The sequence below is a fragment of the Castanea sativa genome, chromosome 1, assembly GCF_040712315.1.
Source record: "Castanea sativa cultivar Marrone di Chiusa Pesio chromosome 1, ASM4071231v1".
NCBI classification, from domain to species: Eukaryota; Viridiplantae; Streptophyta; class Magnoliopsida; order Fagales; family Fagaceae; genus Castanea; species Castanea sativa.
This window is the reverse complement of record NC_134013.1, coordinates 70,531,026-70,557,489: the sequence shown is the minus strand read 5'-3', so window position 1 is coordinate 70,557,489 and position 26,464 is coordinate 70,531,026. Positions and strand designations below refer to the sequence as shown.

The following is a 26,464-nucleotide window of genomic DNA, read 5'->3' as shown; positions in this document are numbered from 1 at the left end:
CTCCGTTGCTTCAGGATGTACACATAGCAAGTATGGTCCGAAAAAGGAGCGTTTATACAATTTCTAATCCTCGGACAACCAGAAACGAGGTGCCTTTCGACGAATCTTATCTACTTCAGACTTATCCTCGGGAAGAATATCGCCCTTTAGAAAAGAGACCACAGGGTCAATCTAGCTAGGTCCAGGCCTTATCAGATGGATACGGACGACACTTGCAGTAGTTAGAGCTGGTTCTATCAAGTCTTCGACGAGGATAATCCTGGGCAAACATTGAGCTGAGGATGTCACCAAAGTAGCCAACGAGTCCGTATGTGTGTTTCCACTTCTAGAAACGTGCGAAAGGATGAAGGAATCGAACTCGGATTGTAAACACTTGACTTGGGTCAGGTACTTTTGCATTCTTGGATCCCTAGCCTCCATGGTCCCCGTCACTTGGCCCACGACTAATTGAGAATTCGAGAACATATGAATTGTCTTTCCCCCCATTCTACATACCATATTCATACCAACCAAAACCGCTTCGTACTCGGCCTCGTTATTAGTGGCTGAGAATGCTAATCTCAATTATTTCTCAAAAACAATTCCCTCAGGGGATACGAAAACAAGTCCAACGCCAGACCCCCTCTGGTTGGCTGCCCCATCAACATACACTTTCCAGATCGGAGGTCCTTTGCCCATGATCATGCCAACTAATTTTTCATCCATGTGTAATTCCTTCGCAGTTTCTTCTAACGATGGTTCGACGAATTCTGCCACCAAATCCGTGAGAACCTGGCCCTTCACCGAGGTGCGTGGCATGTATTTGATATTAAAAGGTCCTAAAATAGTCCCCCACTTAGCTACCCTTCCCGAGTAGTCAGCACTTCGTAACACTGACTTGAGAGGCAGTTGGGTTAAAACCACAACGGTGTGGGACTGAAAACAGTGAGGAAGCTTCCGCATGGCATGGACTACAGCCAGAATTGCCTTCTCTAAAGGCAAATAACGTAACTCAGCTTCATTCAAGGATTTGCTGACATAATAAACCGGTATTTGTACCCCGCTGTCGTCCCTTATAAGAACCAGGCTGACTGCATGGATGGCTACAACTAGGTATGCAAACAGGATTTCATCGACCTCCGGCCGAGACATAATGGGCGGCCAAGAAAGATATTCCTTAAGTTGCTGGAAAGCTAAAGCACACTCCTCGGACCATTGGAATCCTTTCCATTTATTTAACAGTTGGAAAAAGAGTCTACACCTGTCAGTTGACCGATAGATAAATCTGCTGAAAGCAGCAGTCATCCCGGTCAATTTCTAAACTTCTTTTGGATTCTGAGGTGGTTGCAAGCCCTGAATGGCCCTAACCTATGTCGGATTTACCTCTATTCCTATATGAGTCACCATGTAGCCCAGAAACTTTCTGGAATCCACCCCAAAAGAACACTTTGAGGTGTTAAGGCGTAACTTGTACTTCCTAAGTATTTGAAAGGTATCGTCTAGATCTTTCACATGCATAGGTACTGTCTTACTCTTCACTATCATATCATCCACATATACCTCAATGGTCTTTCCAAGTTGTGATTCAAACATTCTGGTCATCATCCTTTGGTAAGTAGCCCTGGCATTTTTCAACCCGAACGGCATTACTTTATAATTATAATTCTCTGTTGGAGTAATGAAAGCAGTCTTCTCCTAATCACCCAATGCCAATGGTATTTGGTGATAGCCTTGGAAAGCATCTAAAAAGCTCATCCGAGGATGCCCAACCGTAGCATCCACAAGCTGATCGATGTGTGGCATCGGGAACGAGTCCTTTGGGCAGGCTTTGTTTAGGTATATGAAGTCCACACATACTCTCCACTTTCCATTCTTCTTTTTAACTACAACTATGTGCACCAACCATTCCGAATAGAAAACCTCTTTAATAGCCCCAGCCCTTTTGAGCTTGAGCGTCTCCTCCTTGACAGCCTCAGAATGCTCTTTCGAAGAGCGCTGAGGTGGTTGCCTTCTGGGAACAAAGGTAGGGTTGACATTCAAATGATGGCAAATGAAGCTTGGGTCAACCCCTGGAGCCTCATAGGGATCCCAGGCAAAGACATCGATGTTGTCTTTCAAAAACTTCACCAATTCCATCTTCTCTTAGTGTGGTAATCGTGTCCCAACTTGGAAGAACCTTTCGGGATCATCGGTTATAAGGAATCTTTCCATATCTTCACACATGGCATCCTCTGTTGTCACCGCACTGGGCGCATCCAGAGTCGTTAATTGCTATAAGTCTTCCGCAGCCGAGGCCGAGGACTCTGATTTGGCTTGATGCAGTACTGCAGCCAATATGCATTGCCTTGCCACTGATTGGCTACCAAGAATTTCTTCGATGAATCCCCCCGAAGGAAATTTTACTTTAACATGCAAAGTCGAGGAGACGACACCTAAAGCGTACAGGCAAGGCCTGGCAAGAATGGCCGTGTATGGAGAATATGTGTCAACCACAATAAAATCCACCTTAACCATTTTCGAGCCAAACTGTACGGGTAATCGAATCTGCCCCTTTGGTATAACAGTCTTCCCTTCAAAACTTATTAATGGTGAGTCATAGGGAGTGAGATCCTCCAGTTTTAACTTAAGCCCCTTGAATAAATCAGGGTACATAATATTTGCACCGCTACCTTGATCGATCATCACCATTTTGACGTCGTAATTCGTTATCCTCAACGTGACCACCAGGGCGTCATCATGGGGTTGAATAGTCCCAACCTTATCCTCATCAAAGAATCCTAGGATAGGCACACTCCCTCTGATCCTCTTCAGCCTCGAGCCTGACTCCTCAGCCTGGAAGTGTGACACTGTCATCACCCTGGTAGGACAGGAACCAGTCCTGCCAGGTGCAGCGAATATGACGTTAATCGTCCCCAAGGGCGGCCGAGATGAGTTGTTCTTCTGATTATTTGAACCCGACTGACTACCCTGCCCGTTTGGTTGATACAGGTGCTGCTTCAATTTTCCCTCGCTAACAAGCTGCTCTGGATGGTTCCAGAGGGTCTGACAATTCTCGGTAGTATGACCCACATCCTAATGACATTGACAAAAGAGGTTCTGATTCCGCTTCGTGGGGTCCCCGGCCATCTTATTGGGCCACTTGAAGTAGGGCTCCTTACGGACTTTATCTAGCAGTTGGTGCACTGCTTCTCGGAATACAATGTTAACTGCTTGAGGAGTGGTTGAGCCAGATTGCCCAAAGTAATCTCTCCTCGACTTATTGTTATGGTACCTATCCGACTTGAAATCCCTTCTCTCCTGCGGGATAACCTTCGCCTTACCCTTACCCTGCTGCTGATCTTCCTCAACCCTTTTGTACTCGTCGATACGGTCTATGAGGCGGCGTACACTCCGTACGGGCTTTTTGGTCAAGGATTTCCTTAAGTCATGATCAGTGGGAAGGCCCACTTTAAAAGTATTAATCTCCACTTCGTCAAAATCTCCATCAATCTCATTGAACATCTCCCAATACTTGTCGGAGTATGCTTTCAATGTCTCACCCTGCCTCATTGCCATAGATAATAGCGAGTCCAACGGTCGAGGAACTCTACTGCATGTAATGAATTGAGATGCGAATGCCCTAGTAAGTTCCATGAACGAATCGATAGACCCCGACTTTAGTCCGTTAAACCATCTCATAGCAACAAGCCTCAGGCTAGAAGGGAAGACTTTGCACATCAAGGTTTCGTTCTGAGAATGCACCGCCATCCTTTGATTAAAGTGGCTCACATGTTCCACCGGGTCTGTCCTGCCGTTATAAATGGTGAAGGTGGGCTGGGTGAACCGTCTAGGGAGCCTTCCCTTCTCGATCCTGCGTGAGAAGGGCGATCTAGAAAGTTGGTGTAACGCTCGGCTCATAGCATCGTTCCCCAAGCCCCTGGAGGGAAGCTTCCTATGCTTACGACTTGGTAGGTCATCCCTTTGGTAAGAGAAGGTTTCGCTGGGGGGAGTCCTAGACCTTGGACTGTAACTACTTCCCCGGGACCCTCCTGAGGAAGGATTAGATGGGGGTGAAGCCCGCCTTCGTCTGACACAGCGCAGCTTTTTCTTAAGGTAGTCAATCTCCCTCTGCATGGCATTGGCATCATCCTCATGGGTGGCACTGCTTCCACCACGCGTATGACTCGCGCTAGGATATACAGTATGCACACTTCTCTCTCGATCCCTCCGACACTCAAGACGCTCAAAAAGATCTTCGGGCTGGGATCCCTGAGATTCAGCATGATGCGAACCTAAGCCTGCCATGATGTTCCAATTCCTTCCACGCTAGATTCCCACAGACGGCGCCAATTGTAAGTGCACAATTGTACCCGGACCCCAAAACAAGTGATGGGCTCAGGCCCAATAAGCCTTAATGAAATTTGTAGAGTATGGGTTTGAAACCTAGGATTGGGATGTTGGAAGTTAATTAACAGGCTAAAGTGCCACAATCTATGCAAATGATAAGTAAATATGACAAAGAAACCTCCTCGGACGTAAGCCGAGGACGAGTGGTATAGTACTTCTCTTTCTATGCCAAAGATTACAATTCTTAGTTCTTTTTTTAGCTCAGAAGCAGGTCCCCCCTTCTTTCCTCTCTCGTCTTCTTATATACTTCTTCTTCTTCTCTTTTTCATCCACGTGTCATACAAACCTTCCCCTTAGATACTTGTCCCATCCACCACCTTCTTAAAGTCTTCAAATAATAGCAGGAAGGCTGAATTATATTGTTCAGAGGTCATTTTCCCATTAATGCGGCTAGGGAGGTAGATACAGGGCCTTTAATGTGGTGGTGGCAACTTTTTCTTCAGATATTTCTCACACGTTCTTGCTTCTAAAGGGTGCTTGGATCACACTTATACCCACCAGTTCTTCCAGAATTCTGCCTCCAATCCGTCTAGCAAGTCCCAGGGCCATTGCTGGGCCTGTCCGAGGATATACTCCTCCTCGGACAACTCCTCAGACCACTATAATGCGGACTGACTTGTGGGCCTATGGACCCTGACCAAACAGACTTGTATTAACCAATCAGGCACAAAGCCCAAACGTTTGTTCGAACATTTTTACCCCCCACAGCAGCAACACAAAAATTATATATTATATTATTTTAGTGGGTAATATATATTATTTTAATGAGTAAAATAGGAAAATAAAAGTTGGGAAGTTGGTTATATTGTAAAATAATATGGTATAATCAGGAGCGGCTTGATGCATTTGAGGGCCTAAGGCGAAAACTGAAATTGAGGCCTTTAATATATTTAAATATGACTTTAAAAAAAATATTACTTAAATTTTATTATCTTATTTTAGATGCAAAATTATTACTAATTAACATGAATAATGTAGATTTTTTTTAGAAAGTCTATAGACACAAAAAATTGACAAAACTTTCACACCTGTTGATATGGTAGACTGATAGTGGTAAGTAAAAGAGCAATATTAGTGGTGGACCTAGGTAAAAACTAATAAAAGTTTGTCAACTGAATTATTGTAAAAAACGTTGTGAATTTTTTTTTCTGTATTGTTTTTTTTAGATGTGTTACATTCATAATATTTTTCACAACAAATCCTAATTGTTAAGCTGTTAATAGTTTTAATTTAAACTTACTACTGAAATTATTTATGTTGTATTCAATAAGTAACAGCCTCTAATAACCTACTACTTAGAATTTGTTGTAAAAATATTGTAAAAAATATTATGAATGTAACATTTCTACTTGATAAAAAAAATTATTTTAAGTAATGTCAAATATTTGAGCTTAATTTAATTAAAATTTGGGGGTTTTTTTCTATTTGGGGCATTAGGCATCAATTGCTTACATATGACTTTTTTTTTTTGGGGGGGGGGGGGGGGGGGGGGGGGGGGGGGGGGGGGGGGTGGAACAATAATGGATGGCACATTTCTGGTCATGAGAGTTGGCTACTTGGTCTAACGAGTGAATGCAAATGTTCAAAACTTTCTCCATTTAACTAATGTGCATCAAAAACCATGATTGACCAAAGGTGGGCCTCTTAACTCTTCCCTCTAAAATTATGGTTCTTGGGAATATCCAATGGAATCCATAAACGGATAAACCCATGACTTCTACTTTTTTTTTTTTTTTTTTTTTTTAAAGAATATTAAGTATTTTTTAACCGAAAAATGTGAGAAAGTCTCGAAAAAACACTTATAGTATTATACATCCAAAAAGACTTAACTTTTAGAAACACATAATAAGATTATCAATGATAATCACCAATGGAAACTAAATAATGTAATAAAGAAAGCTGGTGTAACGTCTCAGCCTTTTTGCTATGTCTACCGGTAAGGAATCTGCATAATCTTATTTCCATCAAAGCATCATTTATCCTTACGATATTTAGATAATACATAACTCTAGCAACATTATTAGCTCTAAAAGATTTATGTTACCTTTTTTAACCCCTTCTTTACTCCATTGGTTTAAGGCGTGATTTACCTTCAGTTCTTTTTTAACTGGACATGCCCTTTTATTTTAAATATACGATAATAAGTAATAGTGAGTTTTAATCCCTACATTTTATTTAATTAGTAGGTGATGTGGCAATCTCTCATTAAAACAAAAGAAGATTCATTTTTAAACAGTATTGGAAGTAAGCCAAAACCCATTGATTTAAAGGAGTTGGTAAAAATCGTACAAATTAATGTGCATCCAGCAATGTTCAACTCATTTTTAGTGTCAGTCATTTGCATCATATTAATTATTCATTGCATTATTTATTTTTTTAGAGTTTCAACCTATGATGTCTACTTTGATAATTCTGCTTTTTATACCAATCGGTTTTTTGTGTAAGTGAAAATTGTACTCCAGATTTCTTATTCAACCAGACTCTACCAGTTGAATTAACTGGAACCTACTATTCCTTGCATTGTTTATACTATTAACATATGATAGTTCTAAAAAAAAAACATATGACAATTTTTATTTATTTTTTATTTTATTTGGTAATTAATGGATTGCAGGGAAAAGGGTCATGCTTCTGCTTAGTCGTTATTAAATGTAATGCGGCATTCACAATATTTATACAATAATTTCGCAACAAATTCTAGATGACTTAATTATTATTGGTTTTAATCTAGGTTCATTACTGAAATTATTACTTTGCCCACTAATAAAAGTTAATAGCAACTTACTATTTAAAATTTATTGTGAAAATATTGTGATCTTACATTTCTCGAGAAATTATACAGTCCTCTGGTGGATCACGTCACTTGTCCACCATTCCACTAAAAAACTCCCACTTGTTTAAAATTGTTGAGTCATTAATCAGCTTCTGTTTAAAAAAAAAAAAAAATTTAACTCAACAATTTTAAACAGGTGAAAATCTTTTAGTAGAATGGTGGACCACGTCACTTGTCTACCATAAGAACATTATAATTTCTCCATTTCTCTTGGCGTAAAATGTAAACTTCAACCACTGACAGTAAATATTCCAAATTTCTCTATTTAACAAATTTACCTAAAATAATGATAATTTAACCAATGCTCTAAAATTTTGGTTCTTGGGAATATCCAATGGAATCCACAATCCACGACTTACTGTCTACCATACACTGCACCCTCTCCTTAGAAACCATCAACCTCTCCTCTACCATTATCATCCAAGTAATAACTTTTGCATTCTAAACTTACTGTTAATCCAACGTATGAGCTTGCGGATCTATAACAAGTAAATTAATAATGATTTCACAAAAGTTGAATTAACATCAAATCCGGAACATATACAATAATTTTCACAATAAATAAATTAATAAGTTTTTACTAATTTTTATTTAAGTTGGCAAACTTTTGCCTACTAATAATAACTTGTTGCGTTGTAAAAATTTTAATGGAATTTCAGCCAATATTCATAATTTATCCCCCAACAAGGCAACAACTCATACCATGATGTATCTCATTCCAGCTACAAATCCAAAACCCCAAAGTAACGGTATTGGCTGGGGAGGGGTTTTAACTTTTGAACATGTTCGTTTAGAAAAACTGAAAGGCTTTTGTCCTCCTCGGAAACAGGGACTCTCTCTCTCTCTCTCTCTCTCTGTGATTCTCTTTCTGTGTTTTGTCTCCAAGCTGTAACATTTTCTAGGACAGTGCAAGAGAGAAATGGACTCAAAACCCAACTCATTACTCATTGGTTCTCTCACTCATTCTCACTCTCACTCTCTCGTCCCCTCATTTCAAATTTGAATACCCTTTTTCACCCTTTCCTTTTGGGTCTTTACGCTCAGCTCTCTTCACGCCCGCATCTCTCTCGCCCTTCTTTGACCACCTCGGTCTCACCCCCACCCACCTTGACCTCATCATCCTCTCACATTTTAAACACAACCAAAACCCTTCTCTTAGACCTTTCATCAAACACTTTTTAAAAAACTTAAAAATTCCTTATCTCTGTCTCCCTCAGGCATGGATAAACCAGTCCATACTAGTGAAAATAATGGCACCCAATCCATCACTAGCAACCTTCAAGACCTTAGTTTCAATGCCAGTGTTAGCACCAGTCTTTGTAGCAGTACAGTTTTTGGGTCTGATATCAGTGTGAGTAGCAGCAACATGAGCAATGCCAGCACTGTTGAGGCTCACAAGAATGCTGAACCTGTATTGGACTGTGAGGAAAGTGAGATAAGCAGTTTGAGTAATGCAAGTAAATCCAATAGCTTTGATGGAAATGAATCAAGCTTTAGGAGTTTTCACCCTTCAAAGCCTCACAAAGGCAATGATATTAGATGGGATGCCATTCAGTGTTTTAAAGCTAAAGATGGGGACTTGGGTATAGGGAATTTCAGGCTTTTGAAGAAGCTTGGAAGTGGGGATATTGGGAGTGTGTATTTGGCTGAGTTAAGAGGGATGGGTTGCTTGTTTGCAATGAAAGTTATGGATAAGGCTATGTTGGCTGGAAGGAAGAAGCTTGTGAGAGCTCAGACTGAGAGGGATATATTGGGTTTGTTGGACCATCCATTCCTTCCAACCCTTTATTCTCATTTTGAGACTGACAAGTTTTCTTGCTTGTTAATGGAGTTCTGCAGCGGTGGTGATCTTCACACTCTCCGGCAACGCCAGCCGGGCAAGCATTTTACGGAGCAGGTAGCAAGGTTAGTCGTAAACTTTGAAATTCCCATTTGTTTCTTTTTGTTTATCTGTTGAATATTGTTTTTGTTTGTGTTAAGTTGTGATGAAACAGTGTTAATTAGGATAGATGCTACTGAAAAATACTAGTTTGTGGAACTAGAAAGAGAAAGGGAAACAAGTACGTGGAACTAGAAAGAGAAAGGGAAACAAGTACTTGTCTATTGTATGCATTAGTTTTCGATAATGAGGGAAAAGAATGCAGGTGGTATTATATGTTACAGCTGTATGCAACACTGTTCTCATATGCTTGTGCAGATGGGTCTCAGTCTCATACAGTCATACATATGTGAGAGGGAGGTACAAATGCATGACTGTATGAGCTGTGACAATGAATCTTGAATGATTGCTGAGAGGTAGCAGAAATCATGGGTGTACTTGTGATAGTGATGGGCCTTGTTTGTTGTACGCATTAAATCTAACTTCTCCTGACCTTAGTTATGAGTTCCACATTCAGTATTAGAATGTGAATTCTTGAGTAACCGCGGGTACTTCAATGCTGGAATATCCTTTGATGAAGTTGTTTATACTCCTATTTAGCATCTCATTATGGAACTCTAGTGGACATTAAGAAAGTTGGTGATTTGTAGGGTATAGTTATCAACTAAACTCAGATTAATGAACTATGTTTTGCTAATAATGTCATTTTAGTTTGCCCAAGCATCCTTAGCACCATCCTCATGCACTCTAGGCTTGTTTATGTTCAAATTTCTGATTATAAAAGACAAAAGGTGTGTCATTAGAGACTGCTCAATAAATTAAAGTAAATGGTTTCCTTGGGTTATTTGAAAGTTTTCCAACTTGAGTTCGGAGGGTGCAAATATTTACAATGTCACCAATCAAGAAAAATTTGTCTGATTTTCTCTTTTGCCCTTGCAGATTTTATGCTTCTGAAGTTCTTCTTGCGCTTGAGTATTTACACATGATGGGAGTGGTGTACAGGGACTTAAAGCCTGAAAATGTATTGGTAAGGGAGGATGGGCACATCATGCTCTCTGATTTTGACTTATCATTAAGATGCTATGTGAATCCCACCCTTGTTCAATCCAGTGTAGATCCATCATGCCGGATATCTTCTTACTGTATTCAGCCATCATGCATTGATCCAGCTTGCAAATTACCCGTTTGTGTGGAGCCTTCTTGCTTACAACCTTCTTGCTTTAAGCCTAGATTTTTCAATTCCAAAATAACAAAGGCAAGGAGTGAAAGAATGACAAATGCAGATTCACTTCCTGTACTAATTGCAGAGCCAACTAGCGCTCGCTCTATGTCATTTGTTGGTACACATGAATATTTAGCCCCTGAGATAATTAGAGGGGATGGTCATGGGAGTGCTGTCGATTGGTGGACATTTGGTATTTTCTTGTATGAGTTGCTACATGGGAGGACACCCTTTAAAGGCAATGGAAACCGCGAGACATTATTCAATGTTGTTGGTCAACCACTAAAATTTCAGGACGGATCAAGTATCAGCTTTGCAGCTAAGGATTTGATCCGGGGCCTGCTTGTAAAGGACCCACAAAAGAGACTAGGATTCAAAAGAGGTGCCACTGAGATCAAACAGCATCCCTTCTTTGAAAGTGTTAATTGGGCTCTCATTCGCAGTACTCACCCTCCAGAAATTCCAAAACCAATTGATCTTGCATTTTTGAACAATGCTTTCAAGTCATCAGTGCCTCCCAATGACAAGGGTGCTACTGACTCAGATAGCTCATCTGGTCCTTACTTAGATTTTGAATTTTTTTAATGACTTCTAGTAGCCAAAGCAAAAAAGAGGTAATGGTTATCCCTGAGGAAGATTTTTTTTTCATCTTGTCAATGAAATTTTATTCCTTTACATGATTATACCCTTTTTCCTCATAAAAATAGATATTTATGGTTCTTGTTCTTGCTTTCTAGTCTCTATTGTATGGCACATGGATGATGAATTTGAACTCACATGAATCCTTTCCAAATACTTGAAAAAAAGGGAGATAAGAAATAAAGGGACGTGAAAATGAAGCTGACATTTGTTGAGTATGATTTTCATCCCCTAGCTTTTGTGAATCTTTTAGAAGAAGAGTTCCAAAGGTAGTCTTTTAATGGTGGGTCTCAAGCCCTTTTTGTGATTCTCCCTTTTGCATGATCACAATTTGTCTGAAATGAGGCCCTCTAAATTTTTAAGCTTTGTCCACAAATGAACTTTTGTAAAAAGGCAAATTTGATTTAGACAACACACATAAAAAAAAGTTATACTGTGTTGTGGGACTTTGAATGCACCCGACCATGAGAAAATGTGGTATCCCTGTCGCATAGGTCTTTAACAATGAGGGATTCTGCTTCCTTGAATTCTTCCAAGAAAGTGCATTATTCCTCTGCAATTACAGGCTTTTTATCAAAATGATACTTTAATCATAGTGTTCTTTCCTGGTCAGGGGTATCGAAATTAGTATGATGGTGATTAGTAAGGAATGATTGAGGCTGTACTACTAATATGACGAAGAAATTGCATGTAAAATGATATGAAGGGGATGATGCATTTGCCAATATTCTTATGCGTACATGTTCCCTTCATTCATATTTTCACTGTCAATCAGTTTTAATTCTTGACAGCACTGAGACAAACCAGGCCTAGTTGATCTCAACTTAACAATTCTTTTCTAACTACTTTATGCAGATTCTTTAGTCAGTCAGCTCTAGAAATCTAGTCTAGACCAACGTATATTCATAAACCGTAAAAAAAAATCTATGGAAGAATGGAAGGTTAAATTTACTCCCAATCACAACTTTTTTCATATCTGTAAAGGTGGAATGTTGTGATTCTAGCAGCATTACTTTAACATGAGTTTACTATAACAACATTTTTTTTATAAATCAACCACAACAGTTATTAACAACTGTGGAAAGGAAAGCAAACTCGGTCGCATGCACTAGCCAAGTTTGCTGCTTGTCAAAAAAATTTGTAATAATTCCTTATGTTTTAGGAGATATTTTCATTTTAGCACCCAAAAAAAAAAAATTGGCTTTTATATTTTACTTGAGAACTACTAAAATTTATATATAAGTCTAAGTGTTAGTTGGATAGCAATGCGTTTGCGTTTGTGCTGATGGCTGCGTTTTTTGGGTGGTCCCGTGCACTGTTCATAAGACCTGCAAGTACAGACTTCAGCAAATTTTTCTTTAAAACTGGGTCCCACGACATTATTCACACATTTAAATATTATTTTTCTACAATGTTTTCAGTTTTCAGCAATAAGTGATATCCAAACAGACCCTAAATTTGCTATCTGCATTAAACCTGAAAGCTCAAAGTTTCTTCAACAAGGTATAAATTCATAAATATATATTAATAGGGGTGTGAGTGCAAGGGAGTACACCTTGGCCGAGTGGACCGTGACAGGGAAAAATGGAGTCCCCACCTAAATTAGGTCTAAGAACCATATTGGGACTTTTGGGCCAATCACTTACATGCATAGGTCTTCATACCAATTTTATGGGTACAGCTTGGGAAGGTGTTAGACACCCAAGACTGTCCGGCTTGTGGGCTGGCATCCATTATGTGTTGCTAGACCATATTTAATTAAAAAATTTATTAAGAGATCCATAATCCTTAACCTAAACATACATCATGTACTTAACGAAATAACACACACAACATATTAAGGATCACATCACAATATAAAAGGAAACAAATAAAACACAATCAAACATATACTAAAAAGGAAAAGATAACAATTAAATCACAAACATGGCAAAAAGATTCAAACAAACATGGAAAATAATTAAACATAAATAATTAACCTAAAACAGAGTCAAACAGAATCAAATTAGATGTAAAAAATGATTGAAAAAAATAAAAACAAGATTTTGCCTAATATGGGTTCAGGGTGCGTACGCATTACTCAATTATGAGTACGCATGGTTAAACCATGCGCACGCATACTCAAAGATGCATACGCATCCTTTAGCATAGATTCGAAAAATTACATTTTTAAGAATTTAATTATTTAAAGATACAAACATAGAAATCAAATAAGCATGTTAGAACCCTAAATGCTAAACTAACATAAAGCAAACAAAACAAAGCATCAGCATAAATAAAATAACCACAAGCAAACCAAATAAATATCCTAAACACACATAAAATAAATAACATGTTAAACTTTACATAGAAATAAAATAATATACCAAGAACAACTAAAACAAATTATAAACAACCTAAAATCATATTAAAACATGGATAAAAAGATCATAACATCAATCAAATATGGTAAGAACAATTAAGATAGCATCAAACAAAGAATCATGTGAATCCTTTGTAGCAAAGTGACAAATCATGAGAAAGAGACTCACCTTGCTTTAGAATCACAAATTTGAGATTGTTTAACCGATCCCTCAGTGCCTTCAACACAAAGATTAGATTAAGGGAATAAGAATAATTAAAGAACACAACAATAATTAGTAATCATAACTCAAGAACAAAAGTTTTAGAAAACAACTTGGAAAACAAGCTTTCTACCTTAGAACTAACTAAAGAGAGGTTTTAATTTTGTAAAAAAACGTGCTAAGTTAAAATATGGTTTTAGAGAAGATGGAGGCCAAAAAATCACTCTCTACCTAGGGTCTTGATTGGAAACATAATATGAGTATTTATACGTTAAAATTAGGGTTTTCGGGGCTTTTTAATGGTCTTTGGACGTTCCCAAGGGTCTAGGGGCCGGCTTAGATTAAAGAATGATATTTGGGCCCTTAAAAATGAAGTTCTACTGCCTAGAAAATCAGCCTGCGTACGCATTTTTGAGGGTGCACACACACCCTTCATTCATCCGTAAGCATGCCCTAATTCTTGACAGTTTTGATGGTCCAATTTCAAACAGTCATAATTTACACAATATAAATCTAAATTAGGCAAAATTTGTGTTCAAATTGAAGCCCAGTGTGTCTACTTTTCAATGAAATAAAAGGTCACTTTTCGGAATCGTTTTCAACGCGATTTGAGCACTTTTGAGTTGTAATTACTTCCAAACTATTGTGAACTCTTTAAATACCCTTTGTTGACATATGTCAAGCTCATCATTGAGGCCGGGGACCAAAATCTATTAACGGGTACAAAATAAGGTGTCTACTAGGGGTCACAATTTGTGTTCACATATTGTGTTGACTCATGAGTATTCAATTATATAAGGTTCAATATGATGTGCATTGTTAAGCCTTGTGGAGTTTATGATGTGGATTGTTGAATCCATGACGAAGAACCAAGAATGGTTTGAGGAAAGAACATTTTCTAGATTTTCAACACCTTTCGATCGATCGAGAATCATGTAACCTAATTCTAATATGGCTTCGTAATTCGTTTGTTTCAACTCTAATTCATGCTCACATGCTAGACTATATAAGGACACATTATGGACGATCAAAACAAGAGAGAAAGAACACTTTGCCACACAAATAAAGTTTCAAATCTACTTCTCTCAATTTTCACTATCAAATTTGAGTGCAAAAAGAAAATCTAAAGATAGTATCCTTGAAGATTGGTGATCAAGGCTAAAGTGTTACCACAAACTTCCTGATGTAAAATAAAATTTCAAGAGGTTTTTGGAGTCAATTAGAAGTTCCAGTCATAAACACGAGTGTGTCATCCATGAAGGCATCCATGTATTGAAGAGTTCAATGTTTTTGGAGTAGTAGAAAGTTTCTACTGTAAGCTCATCTATGGTTTGTAGAGTCTAAGTATAAAGGTTTTATACTAATTTGTAAAACCTCTCAATATAGTGCATTGTCTTTTTGGGGAAGGTTTCCCCGTAATAGGTTTTTCATTAGATAATTTTCCTTGGGTTTTCCACTTCATCACCATGTCAACGCCTCCATTGTGATTGATATTATGCTATTAGTGTCACCATATTTGATATGCCATATAATATATGCTCTAACAGTCACATACATAATTGATAATTTGGCCTAACTAGATTAATTTGAATAACTTTGTTAATTTATTGTGAAATCAAAAACCAAAATCTAAGGGCCCGTTTGGTAAGATTGTTCTAGTAGAGTTGTTTAAGTATTGTGGAAATACATATTATGTTGTTTAAACAACGAAAACTGTTGTTCAAACAATATTAACAAACAGACCCTAAATAACTCAACAAACTAATAGGTCAACACAAACATGGCACGCTTATTAATCATGTTAAGAACCCTTGACCCTAACACGACCTATTTATTAAACAAGTAACACAACACGACTCGCATAACTTGTTTGATAAATAGGATGTATTATGGTCAATATGGATTGGCACGACCCATTAGATTAATAAGTCATGTAACCAGCTAAACATGTTTTTGTGACATAAATATTTTGTCAGCAATATTCTCATATTTCATTGAATTTATGCAATAAATCTAAATTCCACACAAATTAACAATTAAAATATGATTGCTTTCAAAAAAAAAAAAAAAACTAAAATATGATTAAAACCATAGATCTATAAAATAAAAAATAATAAAAGGAAATAATTGTTTATCTTAAAAATGATTTACAAACTCCAAAAGAGATTTGGTTCATAGTTGTCCAAGTTTCATGTTGAAGTTCAACCAAATCACCTTCTTCATCATCTAAGTCAATTTCATCAATAGGTTCACAAATCTTTCACGAATTTTGATTTTCATAATTTTTATTATAGTTTCTCCTTGGTTTTCACAATAGACTCTAACGGAGTGTGGACATGTACAAAGAAGTCCAATAATTTTCATATGTTTGAGACTTTAAAAAAGAAATGAAATGGAAAGAATGGCAAAACATACACTTTACACCATATAACTTTAATCAAATATCATTTTAGTCCATTAGGTTTAAAAATCGCCATTAAATTCTATTAACTTTGATAACATGATCACTTTAGTCCTTATGTTCATTGCCATTAAACTCCCTTAAGACAAAGTTGTTTGACATTTTTAATATTAAAAAAAAACAATTTGAGAGGTTAATCTTTAATTTATTTAAATGAAAAAAATAAATATGTTTAAATTTAGCGGACTAAAATGACAAATTATTCAAAGTTAATGGAATGAAATGACAATTTTTAAACTTAGTGGACTAAAATGACAAATTGATCAAAGTTATAGGATATAAATTGTATTTTTGTCTATTCTTTTCTATATATTCAGTAAAACATAATAGTTTTTTCTTTTATGATAAAATATTAATTTGTTGTCATGTATTTATAGAGGCAAGTGCATTTATTCTAAGTAAACACTTAGGCGCCATAAATTAGATTCTCCAATGAAATATAAACTTTTAGCTGCATTGAATTTAATTGTAATTGGTAAAAAATAATACAGTTAATATTTTATTGTTCAATGCAACAAGGTGTTTGAATTTAGTTGGAAAATCTATTCTTTTTCTAAGATTTATATTTAAAAAAATATTATTTTCGGAATATGACATTCTTGCTCAAGTTAATTACTCAGCAACAATTGAAGAAAAAACTAGCAAATCACAAAAGCAAATTTAATTATGAGTCGAATTTGGTAAGGATGAGGTGTAAAACTCATGTTTTACACTATTCAATAAGTGATTGTCACATCAACATTTTACATAAAATTTAATACATCCTACCACACCTAATAACATCTCAATAAACTCTCATTTTGTATGGATTTATATATGAGTATTAGAATTGATTGGGTGTAATTGTGCTTATTCTTGAATATGTGATAAGATGATGTGGCTTGTTGGGATTAGAGGGATAAAACATGGGTTTTACACCACATCCTTACAAAATTTAATTCTTTTAATTATACACTCTATAAAAAAAATATCGAAAATAATTATGTGATTAAGTTAATCATTTGATATTAAATATTTGTAAGCTCATTCAAATAGTATGTTCATACTTGAATTATATCATCATAATAATTCATATTTACTCACTTTTTAATGACCTGGAATATAACCAATTATCAAATATAATACTACCTGATGAATATGATATTTATACATGATGTATAAAAATAATTTTTTACAAAATTATTCTAAAAAGCTCAATAGTAAAACTGTTATTGCTTGTTTAAACCCCCAAATTAAAACTTACGGCTAGATTGTTTTTACTCTACTTAACTAAATACAGAATAAGAGTAAGTGTATCTTAATAAAATCTGATCAACTCGCTAAAGTATAAGCATATACAATAAACAATAAATGTAAAGCTTAAAGAGAAAGAGAAGAGAGATATAAACAACAAGATAACACCGAGACGTGTTACCGAAGAGGAAACCGAAGTATTCGGCGAAAAACCTTTCCACATCCCTCCAAACTGAAATGATCCACTAGTGAATAAAGTTGGAGTACAAGGACATCAAAAAGACCCTCCAAACCTAATTTACCTACTATACTTGAACCCTCTGAGTTCCAGCTACCAACGAACTTCACTGAGTCATTTCTTCACTAGTTATTAGGATCCAAAATTAGCTCCAAATTACATCCGCCAATCGATGGCGGCTTCTTCAAATGCTTCCCACACGCACCAAAACTTCTCTCAACACTCAAATTGGGTGAAGTAAGTGTTTAGGCTAAGAACCGCTCAAGAATTTGTAATTGGAGAGGTAGGAGTAGAGGAAAACTAAGAGAAATTATGTAGATAATTATGGGTTTACAATCTCTAACTCTCAAGTGTATTGCTAGGGATTTCACTCTAAAAGTCTCCTTATAATTTCATGAGTAATGTGGGCTTATATAGTGTGGGTAAAGAAATGAGGAAAGCACTCTTTAAAATCATCTAAACAGAGAGTTTCGCAGGTCACTCGCAGGTTGGCCAAGTCGCGAAGTGACTCGCAAAATACAACCTGGAAAGAGACTATTCAGTTTCTAGCATGTGCTTCTCACGTGACCTTTTGCAGGTTGTCCACTCGCGAGTCAGTGGTGAGCAAGTCTCGAACTTCATTGTCTTCACAATTCTTTACCAAACTCTCACACTCAACCCTTACATTAGATCCCACAAACATACCGATAAAAGATTGACAGAATACAATTAAATTTAACACAGAATTAAAGCCAACAAAACATAGTTGAAAATCACAACTTTACAAATTTTATATGAACTTATAATGTATTATGCACAAAATATCCATTTACTAGTAAAAGAAATATCAAGACAAAATAAAGAAATCTAGAGATAATATAATATAGATAAAAACTTCTTTATTCAAGTGGTTATTTACATTACATTATAGATTTTTGGATATCTTTGTCTCTTCATATCATAATTGAACACACACATTTATATATGTTATTTGAAGCATTCTTGATAGTGCCAAACTATTTAATTGGCATAAGAGGATGACAAACTTGATTGGCAAGAGGAGGTGGCAATCTTGATTGAGTTTTAGAGGTTAGACTGCATACCAAAAAAATGTCTGCCACTTTACATTCATAACAACTTAAACTATATTGCATATAATTTTCAGTACTATGCATACATTAGCTAAAGTCATAACAACTTTAACTATATTATTAGTTTATTACATATAACAATTGTTCTTTGTTGTCTACTTTATGGCATCCGCTCAATAAAAGCATTCTCATTAGGTGTGTTAAATGTCAAATATTTGGCATTTGACACACCAAATATCAAAAAACCACTCTCATCAGGTGTTGTAAATGCCAAAATGTTTGGCATGAGTGAACAGTACGCTCTCAAATATGAGAGCGGACGGACAGAAATGGTATCAGTGTTTAATATTTTTTTTATTCTCTTTTCTCTCTCCTCTCTCATCACTTTCTTCTTTTCTCTTCTCTCTCATTCTACCTCAGAGTCTCAGACATCAAACCTCTCCAACCCACTTCAATCACTCTTTGTTCTTCTCACTCTCGTTGCCTTTCTCTCTTCCTCTCAGCCTTGCAGCGCCACCTCCCCGACCTGATGCCAATCTCTGCTGCTGTGTTTTTTTTTTTTTTTTGTAGTAGTGATTTGATACTCGGTTCGGCAGTGGGTGGGTTGAGATGGTGATGGGCGGATCAATGGTGGTGGGTTGTGATGGACAGATTCAGAGGTGGGTGGGTTGGTTGGTTATGGGCGAATCGGGGGTGGTGGGTTCTGATGTGCGAATTCGGTGGTGGGAGGGCCGGCTTGTGAATGGGTTTTGAAGGATGGGTCAGTTGTGGGTGGGTTGGCGGCAGTAGTGGGTGGGTGTGTGGGATGCGGTGGGTCGGTGGTGGGTTGTGTTTTTTGTTTTTTGGTGGTTGTGATTCGAGTGGTTATGGGTTGATATTGGTGGTAGGGGGTTTTTTTTTTCCTGGTGGTTGTGGCCGCAACAATTTTTCTGGTAGTGTTTTTTTTTTTAAAGGTGGTGTTGGTGGATATGGGTTTGTGCTGGTGGTGGTTGTCGGTGTTGTTGCGGCAGTAGTTGTTGGTGGCAATGGTGGTTGTGCCGTTGTTTGTTGTTGTTGTTGTTGTTGTTGTTGATGATGATGATGATGATGATGATGGGAGAGGTTAATATATTATTTTAATGTATAGAATTGAAGAATAAAACATCTGATGAATGGAATATTGTAAAATGATGTGGTAAAATAATAATGTAGGCTTTTAATGAGTCAAAATGACATTTTTTATAGAAGAGCTAATGAAAATGCTCTAACAATTGTTTTTTATTATCAGACAAAGATATCAACAGATTTTCGGTGTAAATGAGATTGATAATGTAGACCTATTATTTTATGTCTAGAAACTTTTCTAATTGAGCTATTTAAACCCACTTATTACATAAAATATCGGTGGCATTCATACATTTGCTAAAGTTGATATAAAATTAAAGAGCAACTACTGGTAATAATATGATGTTTTTTTTTTTCTTAGGCCAAGTGATCCGTCATTTATAAGTAATGCTACGTCTACGGCATTTTCCCAACAAATCTTATTATGTGACAAACTATTGCTGGTAGTCATTCTTTATTAAGCAAAAAGAGAAAAAGTTTCCTATTATGGTTATTTCTTATGTGCTTGGCGCTAGAGAGTCATACTATACCGAAGACCGTTTTGATTTAATTAAGGAAACCAAATATTTCAGTACTAGTTAATACTAGTGTACCATTTCGAGTTTATCGCTAAGTATTATATATATATATATATATATATATATATATATATATATATATATATATATATATATATATATATATCCATTAGTCAAAGCTCATATAATTTGTTTACAATATTTAAACTTATCAACTCATATCTTATTTAATAATTTAAACTCTAGCTAAAATGTTAATTCATTATACTAGTAATATATAATATATAACAGGTGAAAATATATTTTTAGTCCCTACATTTTGGGCCGATCCCATTTTGGTCTCTAAATTGATTTTGCTACTAATGTAGTCCCTAAAAATAGAAAATCAAGTCTATTTTGGTCTTTGTTGTCAACCTATTAACAAATAAGTCTTACTTAACAAACAGAATGCACTGTTGGCATTTTAGATGCTAGCATGTCCACTAAAATAATATTAAAAAAAATTATTTGGCTTTTTAAAATGCCATTTCAGTATTTAAATTAATAAAAAAAGTCAATCAGAAAATTTAAACAAAAATTAAAAATAAACATTAATCTTTTTTTTTTCTTTTACTTTTCTTTTTTTTTTTCCGTAAGAAAATTCATTTCTTCTTTCCCCAGAACATGAACTTCATGTTCTTCCTCTCAAACGAACCAGTGAACCCAAAAATTTTCTTGAGAAACAAACACACAGAAAACCCAAAAAATTCAGCTCAAAAACAAAATCATAAATCTCAAAGCCCTCATTTTCTCAAACCCCAGAAAAATCATCAAATCCCAGAAGCCACAACCCACACTTCTTCAATCACCAAACTCACTTTGAAACCCAGAACCTGACCACCACACTTCTTAAATCACCACCCTCATTCGATTAATCTTCAACCAAAGCGCCACCTTGAACCCATTTCAACTTCACTAGTTTCGTGTTGGGCCGCCACCAGCCATGCCGTGACAGCAACCGAATCAATACAAGTCCGATCTGCAAGTCAAGAGTCAAGCTCCAAATCAATAAAAGGTTGATCTGCCTGGTGACGGAGGTGGAGGACTGGCTCGAGGGATGAGGAAGATGATGCGGCGGTGGAGGGCGTAGAGTTGAAGGCTGAAGTTCTTTGGTCTACAAATTAATTTTATTTTGATTTTTGGGGTTTCAAGAGAGTAATGGTTGATTGGCTTCAAAATGGTACAAATTTGGGCTAATCTCAAAAACAACTTGGATGTGGGCTTTGGCTATGCATGTGGGTTTTGGGAATTGGTTACAGATTAAGGTTATTTTATTTCTACCAATGGTGTTCTTTGTTGCTGGGTGTTCTTTTTTTTTTTTTTTGTTGCTAGGTGTTCTTATTTGTTGAAGTTTCTTGTGAATATTGCTGTTTGCTGTGATGGGGTTTTGGGTGAGTAGAAAATAAGAGTTTCTTTTTAGTGTGTTAAAATGGCGTGTTTGGGTTGAAATGGCGTGAGTAGAAAATGGTTTTTAGTGTGTTGAATAACTTTGTTAATTTATTGTGAAATCAAAAACCAAAATCTAAGGCCGGTTTGGTAATATTGTTCCAGTAAAGTTGTTTAAATATTGTGGAAATACGTATTATGTTATTTAAATAACAAAAACTGTTGTTCACACAATATTAACAAACAGGCCCTAAATAACTCAACAAACAGGCCCTAAGTTTCTTTTTAGTGTGTTAAAATGACATTTCTTTTTTAGAGATGCTACGTGTACAACATTTTTATAATATTTTCACAACAAATCATAGGTGTTTAGTTGTTATTGGTTCAAATTTGAACTTAATACTAAGATTATTTTTTTGCCTCAACAATAACAACCAGTAACAACTTACCACTTAGGATATGTTGTAAATATGTTGTAAAAATGTTGTGGACATATCATTTCTCTCGTTTTATAGAAGAGCTGATGGTAATGCTCTAATAGTGCATTTCATTTGCCACGTATGACTTCTTTGTTAGTGGGTTGACGGTAATGACCAAAATAAAATTGATTTTAGAGACCAAAATAGAAATCGGTTCAAAATATAGAGATCAAAAGTGTATTTTTGCCTATATAATATTCTCATAAAAAATATATATATATATATATATATATATATATATATATAATATTTATAATAGAATTGATATCTATGCTTATAAAAAAATAAAAAAATTGAGGTTAACCAAAAATAAAATAAAATAAATTGATATTGATGTACGTAATAAATAATAATACTAAAATAGTAAAATAGGCCTAAAATAAATACTCTTAGTCATTGTACTTGTAGTTTTCTGATGTGTGGGCACAGCACACTAGTTGAATAAGAACTAAATAGTTATAATGTTATATTAAAAAAACAAAAGAGATAGAGTTTGAATTTTTGAATGATATTCCTGGGTTGTGAACTAACTTGTCTCTTGTCAAGCACACAAAAGGAAGAGAAAGTATATTATAAGATATAATGAATAGGCATATACGCTTATAATGTGACAAAATATTGTCAGTAGACAGATCAAAAAAATAATTTGTCGGTAGTCATTCTTTATTAAGCAAAAAGAGAAAAAGTTGTCAATTATATAAGAAAAACAGATAGCTAGAGAGAAGAAAGATAAGCTAGAAAGAAGAGACTGATTGGTGAATTTCTCTATTTCGTATATCAAAATCCCAAACTGATTTGTACAATATGTATATATACAAGAACTAACAACAGAAAACAAAATAACTAACCTTCAACTAACCCCACATTATACGGATCCTAATCTAACACCCAATTTCAACTAATCCCAGAATTACACGTGTCCCTATATACATCTTCTAATAAACTTAAAACTAAACTACAAGTCGTATATTCAAACTCAGGTCAGTCGTATAGCAAACTTCATCTTTTCCAACACTGCTCTGTTTTATTCCTCTGCCTCTCTGCCTGAACTGCTCTGTTTCATTCCTCTGCCTCTCTGCCTGAACTACCTCTTCACTTCTTGCTTGCATCTGCCTTCATCTTGCTTGCATCTGCCTTCTTCTTCTTGTTCTTATTTTTACATTCATCCAAATTTTGACAAATTATTTGAAAGAGTCAAAGAGCATGTCTCATATGTTTGGCGTCCAAGGAAGAGAAGAGTCAAAGAGCAGTCTCATATGTTTGGCGTTCAAGGAAAAGAAGAGTCAAAGAGCAGCGGCTGGATATTTCTCTTATGTTTGTCATCCAAGGAAGAGAATGTATATATTATAAGACTAGGCATATGCATTTTGCGCTCACACACACAACAGAACGAAGGAAATGGATTCAAAGACACAAATAGCTCATAAGCCTCACGCAGTTTGTATTCCATGCCCAGCTCAATGTCACATGAAGGCAATGCTAAAGCTTTCAAAGCTTCTCCACCATGAAGGGTTTCACATAACCTTTGTGAATACTGAGTTCATCCACCAACGTTTTATGAAATCCAGAGGTCCCAGCTCCTTAGATGGCTTGTCTGACTTTCGATTCGAAACCATCCCCGATGGCCTTCCTCCATCAGATATCAACGCCTCCCAAGACATCCCTTCTCTTTGTGAATCCATTATGAACAACTTCTTGGCTCCATTTTCTGACCTCCTTGTAAAACTCAACAGTGCAACTTCAGATAATCCTCCAGTTACTTGTATTGTTTCAGATGCTGGCATGGCGTTTACAATTACTACGGCTCAAGAATTCAAAATCCCTGTTGTGATGTTCTACCCTATCTCTGCTTGCAGCGTAATGGGTGTTCTGCAGCTTCCTTCTCTCAAGGACAAAGGCATCATACCTCTTAAAGGTGTAACAAAAAGTGCAAAATCCAATTGAAATCTTTCATTATTTTAATGTAATCAATCATTGTATGCTAAAAACTTTTTTGTCTTTGCAGATGAGAGCTATCTGACAAATGGGTATCTTGACACAATTATAGACTGGATTCCTGGTATGAGAGACATCCGTTTGAGAGATCTTCCAAGCTTTGTACGAACCATTGATCCAAATGAAATTGTTTTTAGATCTGTGGTTGATGCAGCAGAGAGGGCTCCTAGTGCTTCAGGAATTATTGTTCACACATTCGATGAGTTAGAGCAAGAAGTTTTGCAAGCTCTCTCTACCATGTTTCCTCATGTATATGCTATTGGCCCTCTAGAACCACAACTCAATCACTTACCCAATGATCGTTTGGAATCAATTGGGTATGGTTTATGGAAGGAAGAAACTGAGTGCCTCAATTGGCTTAATTCAAAGGCACCCAACTCAGTGATATATGTGAGTTTTGGTAGCATGGCTGTCATGACACCATCACAATTAGTTGAGATTGGTTGGGGACTTGCAAATAGTAAGCACCCATTTTTGTGGATAATTAGGCCTGACTTAGTTGAAGGCGGATCATCTATTTTGTCACTTGAGTTTCAGGAAGAAATTAAAGAAAGAGGTCTAATAACTAGTTGGTGCCCTCAAGAGGAAGTGCTAAACCACCCCTCAATTGGAGGGTTCTTGACACATAGCGGCTGGAATTCAACCATTGAAAGTGTATGTGCAGGAGTGCCAATGCTTTGCTTACCATTCTTTTCAGATCAACAAACAAATTGCAAGTATACTTGCAATGAATGGGCCATCGGCATGGAAATTGACTTTGATGTCAAAAGAGAGGAAGTAGAGAAGATGGTAAGAGAATTGTTGGAAGGAGATAAGGGAAAGAAAATGAAGAAAAAGGCCATGGAGTGGAAAAAATTAGCCGAAGAGGCCACAAGTCCACTTGGTTCCTCATCCATTAACTTAAAAAATTTGGTGAGTGATGTGCTTTTATCAAAAGGCTAATGTACCCTGCTACTCTCCTTAAGCTTAGGATTTGTTACTCCACTTGTCTTTAGATTCTCTCTCAATTTGGTCTTCCTTTTTAAAGTTTTTTTTTTTTTTTCTTGTTTATGAGGTTAGCCCTTTGTTGTTATTGTTATTGTTAATGTTTTTTAATAATAAACGGAAGGTATTATTTAAGATATAAACATTTAGATTTACTGCACTGGCACTCTTTGACTGAACCCAATTATATTACATCCTAAACATAGCATTGAAAAACATAAGGACACTGGGAAAAATCAATAACTCTACTGCTTTGATCTCTACCCGTTGTTGCCAAAATATCAGTGCTGTTGATACCATATTTTATTGGCTTTTAAATTTTAATGGAATTTAAGTCTTGTATAAAGAGATTAACAAAATTTTACCCGCCCAAATTTTTTGTTGATTTCAATCAATTTTGATTGGATTAACCAAATTTAATTGAGATTTCCTTGAAATCCGACCATCTGAATTTTTAATTGAAGTAATTTGTTCCTGTATTAAATATCATGAAACCCCTTTCAGTCAATAGTCGGGCTTGAAACGTTCACTACTATAATTTTCTATTGAAATACATCATGGATTTTTCTTTTTTCTGAAACATTGTCATGTGTTTCTTTGTGGCTTGGTTGATCCCAAAATTTTGGACATAAAATTAACTCTTAATTGTCTTAATTTTTTTTTTTTTTTTTTTACATTTCATATAATTTGATAGTTATAACAATAGGTGAGAAGAGCCTCAAACTCTGATTCTTTTAGCAAAGGATTTGTAATTTTTATATAACTAGTTGCAAACTCTTGCGATACACAGGTTTATATTATATTTGAACTATTCCCCTTATTTTTTGTGAGGACATTGATATTTTGGATGACCATTTTTAGTGAAAAATTGTTCTTCAATTTTGCATACCCTAATTAAGGTTAAAAAAGGGGGGGGGGGGGAGAGAGAGAGAGAGAGAGAGAGAGAGAAGAATCAGCATCACTCCACTACAAAGAAATACATTGTATGGACTAAAAAGGTGAAGGAAAGAATAGTGTATTATAAAAGACATAGGATAGAGTTCTCTAACTAATTTTGCTGTTAAAAACTCCATGTCTCCATACACGTACGAATCCATGTCTAGACATTTTTAATGCAAAATTTTCTTCACCTTTGCTTACCATGAGGTGCTTATCATAAAAAAAATAATAAGCATTCTACAACAAAGAAATACACATAATGGAATGAAATGGCAAAAAAAAAAGTTTATTATAACAGCCATCGGATAAAGTTCTATTTTGATTCGAACAGCCTCTTCTTCAACTCCTTGATTTGTTTTCTCAATGTTTTGATTTGATCTTCCATATCAAACATTTTATGCTCATATGAATCCAATCACTTCTAACCACAGTTTACATTTTATGTTCCCAACCATATAAATGAAGAAACTACACTGATAACATTTAATTATATAGTAAATTACAAATTGATAACTT

General features: G+C 35.9%; 2 protein-coding genes across 2 annotated transcripts; both read left to right on the top strand.

Annotated features, from left to right (window-relative positions):
- The first annotated feature begins 8,126 nt into the window (after positions 1-8,126).
- LOC142622095 (serine/threonine-protein kinase D6PK) lies at positions 8,127-10,929 on the top strand. Its single transcript, XM_075795525.1, has 2 exons — positions 8,127-9,103; positions 10,017-10,929. Exons 1-2 carry the CDS (start codon positions 8,418-8,420, stop codon positions 10,882-10,884), a joined length of 1,554 nt encoding a protein of 517 aa, XP_075651640.1. The 5' UTR covers positions 8,127-8,417; the 3' UTR covers positions 10,885-10,929.
- Positions 10,930-23,393: 12,464 nt separating this feature from the next.
- LOC142610582 (7-deoxyloganetin glucosyltransferase-like) lies at positions 23,394-25,152 on the top strand. Its single transcript, XM_075782430.1, has 2 exons — positions 23,394-23,945; positions 24,036-25,152. Exons 1-2 carry the CDS (start codon positions 23,429-23,431, stop codon positions 24,965-24,967), a joined length of 1,449 nt encoding a protein of 482 aa, XP_075638545.1. The 5' UTR covers positions 23,394-23,428; the 3' UTR covers positions 24,968-25,152.
- The last annotated feature ends 1,312 nt before the right edge of the window (positions 25,153-26,464 follow it).

What these genes read in the sequence shown, in the direction of transcription:
- LOC142622095 (XM_075795525.1), top strand. Translation starts at nt 8,418, where the DNA reads ATGGATAAACCAGTCCATACTAGTGAAAATAATGGCACCCAATCCATC. An exon ending in TTTACGGAGCAGGTAGCAAG is followed by an intron (nt 9,104 to 10,016) that starts GTTAGTCGTAAA and finishes TTGCCCTTGCAG; the next exon opens with ATTTTATGCTTCTGAAGTTC.
- LOC142610582 (XM_075782430.1), top strand. Translation starts at nt 23,429, where the DNA reads ATGGATTCAAAGACACAAATAGCTCATAAGCCTCACGCAGTTTGTATT. An exon ending in AGGCATCATACCTCTTAAAG is followed by an intron (nt 23,946 to 24,035) that starts GTGTAACAAAAA and finishes TTGTCTTTGCAG; the next exon opens with ATGAGAGCTATCTGACAAAT.